This window comes from Aspergillus tubingensis (genome assembly GCF_013340325.1).
Source record: "Aspergillus tubingensis WU-2223L DNA, scaffold_13, whole genome shotgun sequence".
Classification (NCBI taxonomy): domain Eukaryota; kingdom Fungi; phylum Ascomycota; class Eurotiomycetes; order Eurotiales; family Aspergillaceae; genus Aspergillus; species Aspergillus tubingensis.
This window is the reverse complement of record NW_023336287.1, coordinates 1,304,101-1,321,516: the sequence shown is the minus strand read 5'-3', so window position 1 is coordinate 1,321,516 and position 17,416 is coordinate 1,304,101. Positions and strand designations below refer to the sequence as shown.

General features: G+C 52.3%; 8 protein-coding genes across 8 annotated transcripts; 4 read left to right on the top strand and 4 right to left on the bottom strand.

The window, feature by feature from the left end:
* Positions 1–174: 174 nt before the first annotated feature.
* AtWU_10738 (hmg-CoA reductase) lies at positions 175–1,431 on the top strand (the record flags this gene model as incomplete). The annotated part of the gene is made up of 2 exons (XM_035505842.1): positions 175–491; positions 573–1,431. 2 exons carry the CDS (start codon positions 175–177, stop codon positions 1,429–1,431), a joined length of 1,176 nt encoding a protein of 391 aa, XP_035361735.1.
* Positions 1,432–1,670: 239 nt separating this feature from the next.
* AtWU_10737 (nucleobase cation symporter-1 family protein) lies at positions 1,671–3,593 on the bottom strand (the record flags this gene model as incomplete). Its single annotated transcript, XM_035505841.1, has 6 exons — positions 1,671–2,200; positions 2,250–2,320; positions 2,377–2,519; positions 2,576–2,951; positions 2,999–3,103; positions 3,151–3,593. The coding sequence occupies 6 exons, from the start codon at positions 3,591–3,593 to the stop codon at positions 1,671–1,673; spliced, it is 1,668 nt and encodes a 555-aa protein (XP_035361734.1).
* A 436-nt stretch (positions 3,594–4,029) lies between these two features.
* AtWU_10736 (isopenicillin N synthase family dioxygenase) lies at positions 4,030–5,204 on the top strand (the record flags this gene model as incomplete). Its single annotated transcript, XM_035505840.1, has 3 exons — positions 4,030–4,405; positions 4,455–5,101; positions 5,154–5,204. The coding sequence occupies 3 exons, from the start codon at positions 4,030–4,032 to the stop codon at positions 5,202–5,204; spliced, it is 1,074 nt and encodes a 357-aa protein (XP_035361733.1).
* A 666-nt stretch (positions 5,205–5,870) lies between these two features.
* On the bottom strand, positions 5,871–7,133 carry AtWU_10735 (alcohol dehydrogenase family protein; the record flags this gene model as incomplete). Its single annotated transcript, XM_035505839.1, has 5 exons — positions 5,871–5,928; positions 5,975–6,019; positions 6,074–6,125; positions 6,180–6,958; positions 7,015–7,133. 5 exons carry the CDS (start codon positions 7,131–7,133, stop codon positions 5,871–5,873), a joined length of 1,053 nt encoding a protein of 350 aa, XP_035361732.1.
* A 954-nt stretch (positions 7,134–8,087) lies between these two features.
* Positions 8,088–9,473, bottom strand: AtWU_10734 (protoglobin-domain-containing protein; the record flags this gene model as incomplete). The annotated part of the gene is made up of 3 exons (XM_035505838.1): positions 8,088–8,955; positions 9,037–9,307; positions 9,359–9,473. The coding sequence occupies 3 exons, from the start codon at positions 9,471–9,473 to the stop codon at positions 8,088–8,090; spliced, it is 1,254 nt and encodes a 417-aa protein (XP_035361731.1).
* A 2,173-nt stretch (positions 9,474–11,646) lies between these two features.
* AtWU_10733 (acyl-CoA dehydrogenase family protein) lies at positions 11,647–13,013 on the top strand (the record flags this gene model as incomplete). The annotated part of the gene is made up of 2 exons (XM_035505837.1): positions 11,647–11,979; positions 12,024–13,013. The coding sequence occupies 2 exons, from the start codon at positions 11,647–11,649 to the stop codon at positions 13,011–13,013; spliced, it is 1,323 nt and encodes a 440-aa protein (XP_035361730.1).
* Positions 13,014–13,469: 456 nt separating this feature from the next.
* AtWU_10732 (nucleobase cation symporter-1 family protein) lies at positions 13,470–15,195 on the top strand (the record flags this gene model as incomplete). The annotated part of the gene is made up of 5 exons (XM_035505836.1): positions 13,470–13,638; positions 13,682–13,781; positions 13,825–13,910; positions 13,957–14,734; positions 14,781–15,195. 5 exons carry the CDS (start codon positions 13,470–13,472, stop codon positions 15,193–15,195), a joined length of 1,548 nt encoding a protein of 515 aa, XP_035361729.1.
* Positions 15,196–15,271: 76 nt separating this feature from the next.
* Positions 15,272–17,092, bottom strand: AtWU_10731 (carbon-nitrogen hydrolase; the record flags this gene model as incomplete). Its single annotated transcript, XM_035505835.1, has 1 exon — positions 15,272–17,092. The coding sequence occupies one exon, from the start codon at positions 17,090–17,092 to the stop codon at positions 15,272–15,274; it is 1,821 nt and encodes a 606-aa protein (XP_035361728.1).
* Positions 17,093–17,416: the final 324 nt, after the last annotated feature.

Sequence of the window (17,416 nt, the reverse complement as noted above, 5' to 3'; positions counted from 1 at the left end):
GGAAAAATGACAAATAACAAGAAATAGTCAATTCCTGCGAGAGTAGCATGCAACATGTTCCGGTTACCCGTGATTTCACCGCCGGTGCATTCCTCTATAAAGCCGGGCTATAGGATTCTTTTCCAAAGACCCCATATTATCACCATCGCTGTGCTATCTTCGATCACTCCAATCATGTCTTCTCAAGCCACAAGAACGAGCAACAAGTTCCAAGAGGTCACCAAAGGCCTGAAGAAGATTACCGCTCATTCTATAGACTCCTCCCAAGTTCATATTGAGAATTCCATTGGCTCTGTACAGGTGCCTGTGGGATTGGCCGGCCCGCTGCTCGTCCGGGAGATCGGGAAGGCCGGCGAGCAAAAGGGAGAAGAGGTCTACGCTCCTCTGGCTACCACCGAAGCGGCCCTAATTGCCAGTTGTAGTCGGGGCTGCAAGGTGTTTAGTCGAAGCGGGGGCGTCTACATCACATCTCTTAGTGATACCATGTCCAGGTACGATCCTCACAACAATCCATCCGTTGGCAGTCAGCGAAGTGCTTCAATCGAACGAGATGGATATTAACCGGGCATCAGGACCCCAGCCTTCAAGTTCAATTCTCCCACCGACGCCCTACTCTTTGCTGAGCAAATTCCTACTTTCCATGGTGAACTGAAACGGGTTGCCGAGTCTACCAGTCGTCATCTTCGGCTGCTTTCCGTAACACCCACGGTGGTGGGCTCCGAAACCCACCTGAAATTCAACTATGCATGTGGCGACGCTGCCGGCCAGAACATGGCCACCATCGCCACTCATCGCGCCTGCCGCGAAATGCTGTTAGACCCTGCTGTCGCTCAGCTGCTAAAGGTTCGCGGATTCCTCATAGAGGCCGGTTTGTCGGCAGACAAGAAAGGAAGCTGGTCTCATCTGATGGAACCAAGAGGTGTAGAAGTCATGGCATGGGGTGCTATTACCAATGAGGCTGCTAGAGAGGTGCTCGGATGTACATCTGAGGCCATGTACCAGGGACTTTGTCAGCTGCAGTCCACGAACATCAGGGCAGGAGTGCATGGCAACAGTATCAACGCCATGAACATCGTGACGGCTCTTTTCATCGCGACAGGACAAGATGTCGCCAGCATCGCCGAAGCATGCTGGAACCAACTCGTGCCCGAATACAACAACGAAACCAAGGTGATAACTTTGTCGTTGTACATCCCATCGCTCCCAGTGGCCGTCGTGGGCGGCGGCACACACCTGGGCCCTCAGCGAGAGGCTCTTGAACTCATGAATTGTAGCGGACCTGGAAAGAAAGGCCGGCTCGCTGCGTTGATAGCTGCGTTTGCCCTTGCCTTAGAAGTGAGTACTGCGGGGGCCCTGCACACTGACACCTTTACCCAAGCTCATAAGGTCCTTCGCCGAAAGCCCGTTGGTGACACCAATGCAAAGCTCTGATTTAGAGTTGTATGATCACGAAGAACGTCCGTCCACAGACAACTGATATATGATTAGCAGTACTGAATGAGACTTTTTCTTGTTGCCTTCTACTCAAAGTCTTCTCCGTTCCTGGTAGCCAGCTTATCATTTTAGGTCCGTAAGTTAAGTAGATACTGCACGGAGGGGCTCTGATCAGTCTCGGACATCTCAACATCCTGACTACAGTAAACCGCTTAATAGTCCATTCAGACTTTGATTTACACGTCCAACCCAGTCTTAGCACCATTCTCGTCTTTGACGACCACCGGCAGCACCGTCACCGCCTCAACTCCGTCTACTCGGTCGGGATCGAATTCGTCCCAATATTCCTTTGGCTCTTTCCACCCGCCCATCTTCTCGGTTTCCGCAGGAGGCCACACGACACATCCGAGGTAATACACGCCGAATGCAATAAGCAGGCCGACAGGGTACGCGACGAAGTAGAACCGTTGTATACCCAAGGGTGCCTTGACGCCCATCTGGTTTAGGAAACCGTAGAAGTTCGGCGCAACTGCTACAAGATAGGCACCGAAGCCGCGTAAATTGAATCCGTGGAAGAAATAGTAGACGCCGTCGGTACGTGCTGTGTATAAAGCCTGGATATCAAGCCATCCCCGTCGGATCAGGTAGTAGTCGCATATCAAAACACCAGCGATAGCAGAGAGGAAGATTTGATAGGAGGAGAGGAAGGTGATGAAGACGGCTGCTGTGGCGAGGAGGTACCATGGGCAGATAGCGAAGGACAGGACTATATGTTATTAGTGACAGCAAGACTAGACTGGTGGGCCAATACTGACTAGCACAGATAAAGAAGCCTCGTTTCACGGTAATGTACCGAGGAAGTAAAGCTGCAATGTCGTTTCCGGCGCTGCATAGTATGAGGGATTAGTCAAGAATATGTCATCGAAACTATAGGACACTCACGGAATAGAGTTCTCGAAAATGGCGGAGAAGACAGTCGAGTACACGAATGCCAGTGAAATAAACGCACAAGCGGCGCGGTTGCCCGGCGTGTATCTTTCTCCATCCATCAGCTTGTCCAAAAATGTCAGGGGATTCCATATCAGCTGACTTCGTTAGTATATGGCCTATATGGAGATTCGTTGGGAAGGATCAGACGTACCTCCCCAAATATGCTTCTGCTACATCCAGCAATGATGTTGCCGATGACAGCCACTAGTAATCCCGACAGCGGAAAGCTGATGACCTGTGCTAGGATCACGTCGCTAGGCTTCCTTGCGTACCGCTGGAGGTCCGCGGCATTGGAAATGAAGGTCCCGCAGCTGGCCAGTCCCAAAAACAGGAACTTGCAAATAAGCCAGCTCTTGGCTCTCCCATGAACTGTCGAGGCCTCGTGAATGGCAGGAGGGTTACCCCCAGCCAAGCATACCACCCAAGCTAGCATGGCGAAAGCGCCGCCATAATAAACTACTACTTTGATGTAGATGAGCTTTTTCATCTTGGGCACAGGAACCACGAGAAATGCGCAGTTGATAAGCCTATCACCTATTAGCGTCTCGCAGTTATCGGGTGGACACGTACTTACCAGTAAACGAGAAAACATATCATCTGCGCAGACGACAAGGCAGACTTTGGTCCCATCTTATCGGGAATACGAGCGATTGATGGGAATATTGCATGCAGGAGAACACTGGATCGGTTTCAGTCATGTGCATGGAAAAGGACCGCGACACTCACTATAAACACTGAGCTCCTTGAGTAACATTGACGCCGTTCCAGACTATACTCATCACTGCCCGGTTGAACGTTGGCCAGAGAGCACCCCAAGGACCAAAGCTAGAACGACACAAGACTGGAAAGGGGATTCGATACATCGCACCAGCCCGCCCATTGAGAGCCATTAGGCACCCAGCGAGGAACTGGCCGGTAAAGGAACAGGCGATGGCCTCCCACATGGTCAATCCCATGGATACGCCGGTGCTTGATGCGTATAAGTTGCTCACATTGGCGGTAGCCGAGAACCAGAAGAAGAGGTATGTGAGACGTGTCCATTTTCGGTCCTTGGTTGGTGTAGGTCGGATCGAGTCATTATCCAGAACGCCAACTGGTCTGATATTACCATTTTGGTCCACACTCTTGACAAGCAACCGCTCGTGGATCCCTTCCCATATGGAACTCATGTTGTCGGTTCTGAGATCTGCGGTCTGACGAAGATTGATGCTGGCCCTCGGCCGCATTTATTCAACCAACCCCTCGAGCCGATAAGGGATGCCATGATTCTGTCGCGGTCAGACACACCTTATCTCTTGGCTGCGACTAAAACGGCTTGGAAAGGTTCCTTTATCATCTGGGCAAACCTGGCGGGTTCTCCTTGTGCCACTACCTTTTAAGCTCGGGCCAATAAGGCGTTAGGTTTGTATCGCCATGCTTATCAACCATTCGGCCTCGACCGTATTCCCCACCAAAGAGATTGCGGGGATTGCCGTGGCAGCACACCATCGGACATATATCATCGCTATTAAGAAGCACCACGGAGGCCAAATGAACAAATAGCCTTACAAGGCCAGACCGAAGCAAAATAAAGCGATCGTGGGGATGACCTGTAGGATGACTGCTATGGCTACCCCCGAATATACCCATGTCGAGCTATTGACGCTGAACGGACCGGAATACCGCAGGGTGTCAACTGCTCCTCCTCGCCTCCCAAGCGACGATGAGATTCCTGTTATCGATATTGTAGGTATTGATGGCGACCAGGACGCACGTGTTGTACTCGCAAGAAAGATTCGCGCTGCTGCTCAGAATACAGGATTCTTCTACATCAAGAATCATGGGATTTCCGAGGAGATAATCGCGAGCGCTCTCACGCAAGCCAAAGCCTTTTTCCATCAGCCGCAGGAAGAGAAAGAAAAAGTATCCAACTTCAAGTTAATGCATATGGATGGATACCATGCGGTAGGAACAACCCAGGTCAACAAATCTGAGACAAAGGGTCAGCCTCACAACCAATAGTGTGCGACGGGTCATTAACACAGTAACAGACCGCAAAGAGACCTTTTCCCTTCGCTACAACGGCCGCAATGACCCAACCGCAGGACCAGACACCCCAGACGATCGGATTTGGGATGACTCGGCCCTTTGGGCAGGGACCGCCCATCTCCAAAACTTTCGCGAAACCACCATTTCGTTCTGGAAAGCTCGATTAGCCTTGGCGAGAAAACTGGTCCGTATCTTTGCGCTTGCCTTGGATCTTTCCGAGGACTATTTTGATAGCGTCATCGCGCACCCCGGCTCCGATGGCCTATACATTCACTACCCTGGTACACCCGAGGTCGAACTCAAAGAAGATAGGATCGACGTCGGCATCGGCTCACATACCGACATTCAATGCTTCACACTACTCTGGCAGGACATGTCGGGGGGTCTGCAAGTATTGTCATCCTCTGACGAATGGTTAGACGCTCGACCCATCCCAGGCACACTTGTCGTCAATATTGGGGATTTCCTGCAGCGCTTATCCAACAACCGGTTTAGATCCACGGTGCACAGAGTATATAACCGGCAAAGCACATCACGGTATTCGATGCCGTTCTTCTTCGGGTTCAATCCCGAGTCGGTGTGCCAGGTGGTGCCGTCTTGCATTGATGAACAACATCCCGCACTTTTCGAGCCAATCTCATGTGGAAAGGTAGGCAGATCTGGTCTGATGATTGCCCGGAATATTTGGCTAACGCGAGTAGTGGCACCGCGATCGACTGGCTCTTGCTCAAGGAAAGCTGGCTACTGCATGAGAATCGAGTCTTAGCACATTTTAGTTGATTATAACCGAGAACATCCTTTATCTACCCACTTCAGGGGCCTAGATCGCTGTAGTTATTTCCCTTCTCTTGGGTGTTTCACTTGGCCTGTAGCTTCCCTGTAGCAGCTGCGACCATCGGTGCAGGGAAAAATGATCTTCAACAGATAATTCATGAGAGACAAGTTTATATCCTCCTTTTAAAGTGTTAGGAATAACAATCAAAGCAATAAATATACCTGTTGAACTTTAATGTTCGAGGAGAGACGTGGGAGGAGGGTGGAGAAGTGAAAAGATGCGTAGCCTTGGGGGACTACACCTTTATCTGCTGGCCTGGCTCCGACATGTGACATGGGTCCATTCAGCCCAGTCTTCCTTTCATGGGAGTTTCATTGATAGTGATTCCTGGATTATCGTCTACGACCTAGGCACCATTGGCAGGTATCAGACACATACGGATCCCTTTGCTTGATAGCCATCAATGAGTTCGGACGGACAACACACCAAAAGTATCGCCATATTGGATCTAGCTGCAATCATGGACATTTACAAATGATTTTTACTGCTAATTGAAAAGACATGACACGCGTTCATTCGATGCAAAACACTCTACCGCATGATTCAACAACCCTCACCACCAACTCCTCACCGCCGAAAACGCTCACTTTCCGCCCTCGAAGATGATCTTCTGCGATCGCATATGGTTGAAATCGTCGTATCTGCACATTGTTAGCCTCGCCTTTTATATAAGGTACATACGCTTACGCTTGGACAGCCTCCGATAATGGTCGCACGTCGGTTACCATGAAACTAGACGCATTGTCAGTACAATATATACATCCCGCATCCATCCACCGAACTTACTCAAGATTATCCTGCTTCTGAACCAGCAGCTTCAACGCATCTTCAAAAGTGCCTATAATACAGTTGTCAGTATCATAATAACCTGCCAATAAAACGATCAACCTACTCCGAACCGGGCATCGCCCCATCTGAATCTGAAGATTCTTCCCGTAGGCCTGGTTGCCCGTCCACGGAATCTCGCCATTATGCACTCCCACACTCGAGATCCGTCCCCAGGGCCGTAACATCTCAAACGCCATAGCCAGCGCACTACTATGTCCCACCACCTCAATCGCCACATCGGCTCCTCTGCCCTCCGTCAATTCCTTCACCCTGTCTCTTAACCCATCTGCCTGCGTCTGGAAATTCCACGGCTCGGCCCCTAACCGTCCCGCCAACTCCAACCGATCGGGAACACTATCAACGGCAATAAGATGCCTCGGCCGATATTCCAGCGCACTGATCAACGCACAGATCCCCACCGGTCCACATCCGAACAGAATCACCGTACTCTCCTGCACCGTAGCTTCATCCATTCCCTTGAATGCATTGTTAGCGGCAAAATAACCCGTGGGGAAAATATCCGCCATAAGCACAAGCTTCTTCTCATCGATTTCCTTCGGCGCAGCGACCAGCGTCGAGTCCGCCAACGGGACACGGACATAATCTGCCTGTCCGCCATCCAGAACCGCAGAACCGTAGAGTTGGCTCTTGGCGCAGCGAGAGGAACAACCTCGCACGCAGTAGAAGCATTCCCCGCAGCTCACAGTAAATGGCGAGACGACTAGGTCACCAGTATGGAAATTGTGGACTTCTGAGCCGGATTCGACGATTTCTCCGGTGAACTCGTGGCCCATGATGAAGCCGGTTGTGGAGGGCTGGTGGCCGCGGAAGACGTGTAGTTCACTACAGATATAGAGCTTTAGTATGAACTTTGGATGTTTTATCATTGGGGTTCTCACCTCCCACATAGTGCAGTGTAGCGTACTTTGACGATCACGTCGGTGGGATCCTGGATCTGAGGAATGGGACGCTCCTCGAGAGCAACCTCGAGAGGACCTTTGAAGACAACGGCCTGCATGTTTGTTAACACGGTTGTGGTTATGGGTAATGGAGGGAGAACTGCAAGATGTGCAATGTTGAAGGTTGGAATGGTGTTGTTGTGATGGTGGTGCCACTCCCCGCTTTTGGCATCCCCGAGCCTCGGTTGACAGGGATCAGGCGGGATGACGAGAACATCTTGTAGATCATAGAACTACTTACTATCGAGCGTGTCTGAGTACTTCAGAGACATTTGACTGAGGTCCCTAGAGATAGTATTACGGATATTGCTTCTTTGCTCATGGGAGCGCTTAAGGATCTGTCTGGGGAAAGTCGGCTATGCACATGCTATTACCCGAGGAAGAATATACTTTCATTGGCTAAGTTACCGGGAGTAGTTCTTATAATCACAAGAGCACACGATACTTTCTACAGTTAACTTACTGAGATCTGGAACCTTGTTGAGCACCAATCAATTGTAAGTGTCCTCCCTGTACAAGGATATACTGTCACCGCAAGCACCTGCAGGTGTCACTAATAGTCATACCTCGAGACGGGGTGGCGGGATCCGGAGTAGGCGAGGGTGGGGATTTTCAGATCATCGTCGGCTACGTGCACTAGGGGGCCCCCGCAAATAGTCTGAAGGCGATTTGCGTAATGCTCATTCCTTAGCTTGAATTTAGAGTCTATTACAAGGGGCAGTTCATCGGAGATACCGGGGTATCGGACAAATCTACGCGAGGGCCAAACAGAGGGTCTTTCCCTCCTGCCTCGAAGCGCTAGGGGAACGGACTCTACAACCATGTGCATTGATTCAGACATTGATTTGTGGATTCTTCAGTAAGTTTCGTAATGTTTTATCCAGATGAGACTCAAAATATATACACACCAGCCGCAAAGGTATAGATATAATCCGCCAAGCATGAAACGCCACCCGGCTGTGAAGACAATTCAAAAATAAAAGCATGGGGAATCAAAGGAAAGCCAATACCAACTATTCAGACGCTTTGAACCACTTTTGTTTAGGTTTTGCCGACCAGATCTTCGTCTCGAACGATTGCCCCAGCTGGTCCACGGTAAACGGCGAGGTGAACCCGGTTGCCGTGCCCGCATAACTAGGACCGAGCCGCTGGCTACTACCCGCCGTGGACGGCGGATCGTAGGAGCTTATTGAGTCACTTGCAGTTCGTACCCGCGATAAATCGAAACTGGCGCTGCGATCTCGTAGACTGGGAACAGACCCTTTCGAGGAAGTGGGTCTCGATTGACTCAGACCAGGGACTAAGCACCGGGGATGCAGCTGCCTCTCATTCGCCATAGATGATGTTTCACTGTTTGCGGTAGAATCCGGTATGGAACACGTGTCGGCATTGGATCGAGACTCTGCGATGGACCCCGTCTCCGCGGTTGACCCACCACCAGTATTGGGCCTGGCCTCGGGTAATGACCGCGCATCCGGGTTGGGTTGAATGTCCGCGTAAGATTGGGGGTCGGGGATAGATCGGGAATCGGTACTCGATCGGGTATCTGCGGTGGACCTTGTGTCTGAAACACAGGAGTCGGTATTCGAACCAGTGTCGGTGTGTGGCGGCGCTCCTCCTGTGGTCGGCGCTTCACCTGGGCTTGGAGAATGATGGTCAAACTCCTGACCTTCGCGGATATAACACCTCGAGATGAGGTCGTTTTGGATGGTCATGATTTTGTTGAACGCTCTGATTAGAGCAAACTTGAACGGATATGACATCTCCGGATGTCCGGATATTGTTTCGTATGCGAGCTCCTTGACGTACCCCAGGCACGTGTTCATATGCATGTACTCGATCTTCAGTGGGTGCATCAAGATTTTACCTGTGTGCATCTTTCTGAATCCCGGATATGCAATCAGTACATCTTCCCGGCTTTGTTCACGAGGGTCTGAATGAGGATCAGCTCAGTGGACTTACCCAACCTTATCCAGGTACTCCCAATATTCGAGTCGGCTGGGGTCGGAAAATAATCGGGTCAAATACCACTTCCAGAAGATTTTCCTGCGCTGCACGTGCGGACCGTCCAGAGTGAAGTATTCATCTACCTGGGCGTCTGATTCGGTGCTTCGAACCCGCAAGGCGCGTGCTGTTATGTCGAAGTCGAGCATTTTAGCGTACAGACGGTGAGTCAGGACTGGTAAAGCCGCCTTTAGGAATTTGGCGCCTTTGTTAAAGACGATAATATCATCTGGAGTAGTAATCAGCTACCTGTCCCATCTATCACCAGACTAGATCATACCGTCTGTGAAGTCCAGGAACAAACGCAGAAAATCCATCCGTTTACTGAAATCGGTGTATAATTCCTTCCGCGTCACCTGCTTGATGCCATCCTGTACAGGAGACAGTGAACCCATGGTGGATCAGACTAGCAGTGGATAATCTATGGAATGTGTAGACTGCAATGGGTATGGAATGGTACACGGGACGTCAGCAAGGGTAGAACTGGCTTGCACTCTCTTGATTTGGATGGTAATAAAGATGCAAAGTGTGTTGCTGACCAGCTCTCCCCCAGAGTCCTTATATTTAGCCGGCCCAATGACCCCTGGCAGGATTTTGGGCCAGCATGCGCCTCCGATTGCGCCAAACCGATGGAGAAGCCGACTGCGGCTGACGTGCCATGCGATTGGCACAGCTGCTTGTCATTCCGAAACTGTGCCGTCATCCAACGCTTGAGGGCTGTTGACAGGGTGGTCCACTACTTTACCCGCATACGTGGAACTCCGCGGCAGAGTTTTGCAAGGTGTGATCCGACCAGGCAAGGATGCTGAAGGCTGACTGCCAGCGTCCATTGTGGAAGCGATTGATTGGGGGGGAAGGGGGGGACCAATGGTGGGCTGTGTATGGAGACAATAAGTTCACGTATATTAAGTCAACGAATTGCGTCCCCACCAGGGTGATTCCGCGACGGTGGCCCAGACTCCAGTGTTCAGCTGCGCCGTCGCGATCCCTGGACGTCCAAGGGCATCAGAGGGCCCGTTTGGCCGGAGTGGACCCGCTAACGATCCCATCGCGTAGGATCCAATACGTCGGAGAGGTCGGAAGTCCCGTCGTCCCAGTCATGATTCGCCGCTCGCATCCAATTGTGATCGTTGCCGGTCTGTGCTGGTCCCCTCGAAGGAACGAACTGTCCGTCAGCTTCTTGGCATCAGGATCGGCTCTATGATGCAGGCAGGATGGCGACCACCTGGGCATTCAGCTGATGCAAAGGTGTTGCTCCTGTAGCCGGCAATGTCAGCTCGCTTGTGTGCTACACTCCCGGACAATACATAATATGTACTATGTCGATCGCAGCGTGTCTAGAACAGTCGCAAGCAGGGTGTAGTAACAGTAGTAGGTTGGGTATGTTATAGCAGCAGGGATGGGCTGAGATGTCCCTCACTCTTTCCTCACTGAATGTTGAATCATGCCACCTTTGTTGCGTTGCCCTTTTGGGTCTCGTTCATTTAGGATCTCGTGGGCCCCGTGATCGCACTTATCCCAACTGGGACAGGCCTCGGCGTGACCGACCAACGGCACATGACTAATTGCTCCGCAGCGGATCTCGGCTATCTGCCAATCAGCAGAGTTCATTATGGATCTCCAGCTGAAGACTCACTTTTCCACCTTTTCATTTGACACCGGACATCCGATGTGAAACAAGGAATCGAGCAGACAAGCAATTCATGATTCAGCTACCAGTCGGAAGTGGAATGCCGGTGGAGGAAGATATATAATCAGATCGGTGTGCCCAACGCGATTCGATGTGAGATACTCAGGTTTGGCACCTCTCATGCAGGTCCTTCGTGGAGCAGATGGTCTATCCCCTCCAGCCAATTTACAGGCGGGGCGCAGACAGGCACCCTGGCATCCTATCTAACCGTCCTAAGGCATAGAAGACATGTACTAACGCAGCGAATGAGACATCCTTTTTCAGTCAGGGATATCCCGGACTCATTGGGCGCAGGACCGACAACCACCACCGACTATACTAATGCACCTATCCCCGATGGCAGGCCCAACGGCACCGGCTGGATTGGCTGTCCTTCACCCTTATCGCATCTGCCCCTGGCTCACTCGATGCGAGAGATATAGCTCAGTCGGGGATCTCTTATTATTTCCGGTGGTGATTCGGTCCCTGAGCAAGGACCAATTGGCTCCCCAAGCTTGTCCGCGATCCGGCCGAACCCAATCCCGGTCGGTGCAAGGGCTGGAGTTGCAGTGCGAGTTGCCTACTTAGTAGTGTTCTACGATGAAGGACACCTTCAGATCGATCCGCGTCACAATCACCCTCCCTCTTCTTCTATTCACAAGCAACAACTTCTGAGCAACTCATGATGTTGATCTTTCTCCTCTTACGGCCTGGAGGACACGTGACTGACCTCGGGATGAGCCTTGACCGAGGCTGACTGCCAATGCGGGGATGGCTAACCCGGCTCGGATATACCGCATATGCCTCCTTGCTCAACAGCCCCTTCTAGATATCTCACTCCATTGACTCTAAACGTATCCACGGAGGTGTTCCCAAATAATCACTACGACAACAGCAATATGTCGCAGCTGTCTTCTAACCCAATTCCATTTTCGGAGCCGCCATATCTCTGCGGTCTCCCTTCGCCCTACTACTCGCCGGGCCATCGTCGCTTTCAAAAAGCCTGTCGCGATTTCTTCTGGGAACACCTCCACAGCCATGCTGCCGAGTATGAGAAGGCCGGGCAGGTTCCCGAGCATGTCTTCCACACGTTCTGCAAGCATAATATGCTACTTCCGAACATCGGCGCACCCTTGCCCGTGGACTGGCTGAAGCGCTTGGGGATCGCCGACATCCTGGGAGTCAAGGTAGAGGACTGGGACTACATGTACACGGGAATTTATTTCGACGAGGTAGGTATCCTGGGCACGCCATAGGGCATGACTGACAACTTCAGATGGCGCGAGCCGGTATGGCTGGGCCGGGTTCATCCCTGAACGCCGGATTCAACTTTGCAATTCCGCCTCTTCTGAAGTATGGCAGCCGGCAGTTGCAGGAACGCTTCCTCCCGGATCTTTTGACTGGTCGCAAACGCTGCTGCATCGCGATCACAGAGCCGGAGGCAGGCAGCGATGTTGCCAACATCACCACGACAGCCACCAAGACGCCCGATGGAAAGTATTACCTGGTCAATGGTGCGAAGAAGTGGATCACCAACGGGATCTGGTCCGACTTTGCGACCATGGCTGTTCGCACCGGTGGTCCAGGAGCGTCTGGTCTCTCCGTCCTGCTCGTTCCATTGAAGGGACACCCCGGCGTCACGATGCGCCCGCTCAAGGTCACCGGCCCTATCACCAGTGGAACCACCTACATTGAATTGGACGACGTCAAGGTGCCTGTGGAGAATTTGGTCGGCCGTGAAGGAGACGGCATGCGAATGATCATGACGAATTTCAACCACGAACGCCTTTCGATCGCGGTCGGCGTCACTCGCCAGGCTCGCGTGGCCCTGTCCACCGCCTTCCAGTACTGTCTGAAGCGAGAGGCCTTTGGCAAAACGCTCATGGACCAGCCAGTTGTCCGAAACCGTCTAGCTAGGGCGGGGGCTGAGTTGGAAACGTTGGGGGCCTTTGTCGAGCAGCTCCTTTACCAATTGTGCCACCTCCCCAAGGAAGAAGGAGATCGCAAGCTGGGTGGAATCACCGCCCTCGCCAAGGCCAAGGCGGGGATGGTGTTGAACGAGTGTGCGCAGTGCGCGGTTCTCCTGTTTGGAGGAGCCGGATTGACGCAAAGCGGACAGGGCGAGCTGGTCGAGTCGATTCTCCGAGAGGTACCAGCTGCCCGGATTCCGGGCGGTAGTGAGGATGTTTTGCTTGACCTGGCCGTTCGGCAATTGGTGAAGGTCTATCAGGCGGGAGAGAGGAAGTTGAAGCAGTCCAAGATATAGTCTCGTTGGTTAACATTCTGGTAAATAAGGTGTATGCAGTACTAGTGCCAGTGACATGTCATATTGAATAGCATTTTTGGCTGCCGACTTATCTTCCTTGAAGCCTTGAAAATTGCCATTGTTCCATTTGCTGCAGGACGTTATCAAACGTTATCTTCTAATCTTGATTTGCTGAGCAGGTTACACGAGACTCCACTGAGCTGTTTTGCAAAGGCAAATACCACTGCCAGTGCTGTGGCTGGCAGTCCGAGCGGCAGTTGATATCATTGCCAGATTAACTCCCGATAGCGCCGGTAACTGCAATCGCGCGTCCCAATGGTGGCCACGCAGCTTCCCTGACTCGTCACACCCGTCACTTATCATCGGCCGATCCGACTTCTTATCTGCACCAAGAATGGAAGCGGCCTCAAATAACGGCCCCTTGCCGAAACCTCAACAGCCCATTCAACGCGCACAATGGGTCTGAAGCAGCGGCTACAAGTCAAACATGGGGAGGTGGTGTCGGGAGTCGACTCCAATGCCGATCTGGATCCTATTCCACGGAATTCAGCCCGGCGGACTTGGGGATGGGTCAGTTTGACTGGGTTTTGGATTTCGGAAGCATTCTCAATCAGCATGTACCAGGGTAGGCCTCCTCTATGCATAAATGAATTTCACTAATCGGCCAGTCACGTCCACATCAGTGTCAAAGGGGTTGAACGCGGGTCTGGCGATCGCGGCAGTGGTTATCGGCCACATGCTCGTGTACATCCCAGTGGTGCTCGATGGGTTGGTGTCCAAACAATCACAGAGAGCCATCTAACAGAAACAGATACGTGGGTTCTATATATGGCATCAACTTTCCTATCCTCACCCGTGCCAGCTACGGCATGCGAGGGAGTTATTTTGCTGTCCTCAGTAAGCCATCCTCAATTTATCGACCAAATCTGTCTGACCAGCTCAGTCCGCGGGCTCGTCGCCATTATCTGGTTCGGCACTCAGACCTACCAAACCGGAGAATGCATCTCGTCGATGATAAGTGCCATCTGGCCATCTTTCGAACATCTACCCAATCATCTCCCGAGTTCGGGGCCTATAACTTCCGCTCAACTGCTTTGCTTCTTTCTGGCCATTATCGTCCAACTCCCGCTCTTATACCTCAACATTCCTCAGCTCCGCTATCTATTTTTAGTTAAGATGGTCATCATGCCCATCTTCGGCCTGGCCTTGTTTATCTGGGCCGTCGCCACTGCCCACGGATTCGGTCCCGTCTTCTCTAAACCTAGCCAGATTACCGACGGGACACCAGTGGCAGTGGTTTTTCTGCAATGCGTAACCAGCGCTATCGGCCCTAAAGCCACCCTTGCGTTGAATATGCCCGACTTTACGCGGTACGCGCACTCACCTCGCCAAATTATCTGGACGCAAGCTTTAGGTTTGATAGTTCTGGTTTCGCTCTGCGGCGTTCTCGGTGCAACGGTAACCTCCGCCAGTGAGATTATCTATGGCGTGCAGACCTGGAATCCGCTACAGGTGGCTGCGCTGTGGAACAACCGTGCCGCGCAGTTCTTCGCCGCGTTGTGCTGGTCTCTGGCAGCCATAGGGACGAATCTGTCTGCGAATAGTGTGTCTTTCTCAAATGATCTATCCCTTTGGTTTCCCCGGTACATCAACGCACGACGAGGTGCATATGTTTGCGCGGTGCTCAGTATTCTGAGCTGCCCATGGTACATCCAGGAAGAGTATGACATCTTTCCCTCTAAACGGTCATGTCTAACCTCTATCCAGCGCGGCATCCTTCTCTTCCTTCCTAGGTGGCTATTCTCTCTTCCTTGGGTCCTTAGCCGGTATCATTATAGTGGACTACTGGATCATCCGGAGACGACAGCTGCGCGTTCACTCTCTATACGATCCGCGAGGTACGCACTTTTTTACGCGGGGATTCAACCTCCGCGCTTTTGCGGCCTTCATCTGCGGGATTGCACCGAATCTGCCTGGTCTAGCGAATGCCTGTGGGCAGAGTGGCGTGCCGGTCGGCGCAGTGTATCTGTATTCGCTGAGTTGGTTGGTCAGTATTCTCGTGTCAGGAGGGGTGTACTGGGGCCTTTGCAAAGTTTGGCCGGTAGCAGTGGATGACGACGAGGGAGGTATCTGGGAGGGAGTAGAGGTGACTACCAAGGAAGTCGAGAATTCTGCGCACTAGAAAGGAAATCACACTAGCTTGATTATCATTCCAATACAGCTACTCAACTCCCAAACTACAAAAGAAGAGATTGCTATCAAAGATACTCCTGCCCCCTCGCCAACCTCCCCACCTTAGAACTCGCATACGCCCCCTTTTTCGCCGTCTTTACTCCCATCCTGACCAATCCAACAAGATGCTGCACCCCAGCCACAACCCCATCCACAACCTGCACGTCCCCATCACCTCCAACAGCCTCCTCCACCGCCCCCTTCAACTTCATCATCCCTGCACACCCCAGGACAATAACATCCGCACCAGCGCCGTCCACCAACCTCTTCGCCGCACCACACATCGCCCCAACCACATCCTTCCCGCCATCAGCGCTACCCTTATCCAGCTCCAAAACCCCCATTCCACATGCCTCCACACCAGCACACACCCCATCCATTCCGAACTTTCTCACCGCATCGGCATGAATAACCTTTGACCTCTGAGAAGTCACCACCACCCCGAACCTCCCTCCAACTGTCCTAGCAGCCATCAACCCAGCCTCCATGATCCCTATCACGGGGGCGGATAGCTCTTCCCTCAGGGCATAAACGAGCGGATGATCGCTAAAGCACGCAACCAGGAATGCATCGTACTGATCTGCGATAGGCAGAATAGCCCTGACGGCAGCGGCAGCGGACAGAACAGCATCAAGGGATCCCTCAATTGCCGACGGGGCAGGGATGGGAGCAGTGAAGGGGACAACTTCGACGTCTGGTGGGAGGGTCGGTTTCACCATAGAGATGCAAGTATCTGTCATGGAGGGTGTGGAGTTGGGGTTAATCAGGAGGACTCTTATCTTCCCTTTCTTCTCCGTCTTTGGGACGATAATATTCGAGCTGGTAGTGGACGGGGGCTCCACCACCCCCGTCTGCCCCGTAATCCTCCCATAATGCTCAATTCTGCGATGTCTCGCAAAATCAAACGTACGGGTCTTCCCAGCGCGACAAAGCCCCAAATCACAGTCCGCAATGATAACCTCATCGCCCTTCGTCTTTGTCTCCGCGATGATTCTCCCCTCAGGGTCAACAATACTCGACCCGGCAATGAGGGGATACTCTCCATCATCAAGCCCACATCTCGCAGCACTAACACTGAAACACGCATTCGTGTAACTATGGCACTGCATGACTAGTTTATGATGAAACAGGGACAACTCCTCCGCTTCCTCGGGAGTCATATCCGCCGACTGGCCCCAGAACTGCGGCGCAAATCCATTGGTATTATATCCACAGGCGACGATTTCGACACCTTGCAGGCCATATTCGCGCCAGGATTCTGCCCAGCGGCGGTCATTGCAGATCATCATTCCGAGGACGGGGTCTGCGTCCTTTTCACCTTGTTGATGTTGTGATAGTGACGGGGAGAGGAGGCCCGGCACACGGAAAGCCTGGAATCCCAGATTCCCCGGCTTGAAGTACCGCTTCTCGAGCTGATTCACAGCTTTCGGATCGGGAAGTGGCTCCACATCACCGGGGAGATGGACCTTGCGGTATCTGGAGAGAATTGACCCTGTCGCGGCGTGGTAGTACACGCAGCTGTTGAAGTGCTCGCCTACGTCGGTAGCTTCCGCGAAGCCGACGATGATGTCCACGGATAGAGTGTGGGCTGTGTCGAAGAGTGCCTTTGTGCGCGGCGCGGTCAGGATATCTCCGTGCTCGAACCAATCTTCTAGCTCGGCTTCGTCGAGGATCAGGTATCGAGGGAAGAATGTCGTGAAGGCGATTTCAGGGAATAGGACCAGTTTTGCTCCTTGGTTGGCGGCATCCTTGAGGAGGGTGATCATTCGGGTTAGGGTTTCTTCGCGCGAGGACCATTTGTTGGTCGTGCCCATTTGGGCGGCGGCGAGGCGGACGGTGCGAGGCATGATGCTCAGTAATTGTGTGGTATACCAATGAGGGGGAGATGTTGAGGGGTAAGTTGGGGAATCTGTATCCCTCGGTAGAAGTAGCAGGCAAATAGTAGGTGCAGATATACTTCTTGGTTTGTCCGGATATATTTCCGCGTGATCGATGTCAAGCTGGCCTGATTAGGAAGGTCGGGGTAGACCCTATCGCTATCTGGGAGTCAATCTTATCGTCGGCCGATCCGATGACCTCCAGTAGTATTAGTACGGTGGAGGCGATAACGATAGTGATTTATTATCCGGAGTCTCTCTGTGATATTCACAAATCTAGAACTGTATACGCTC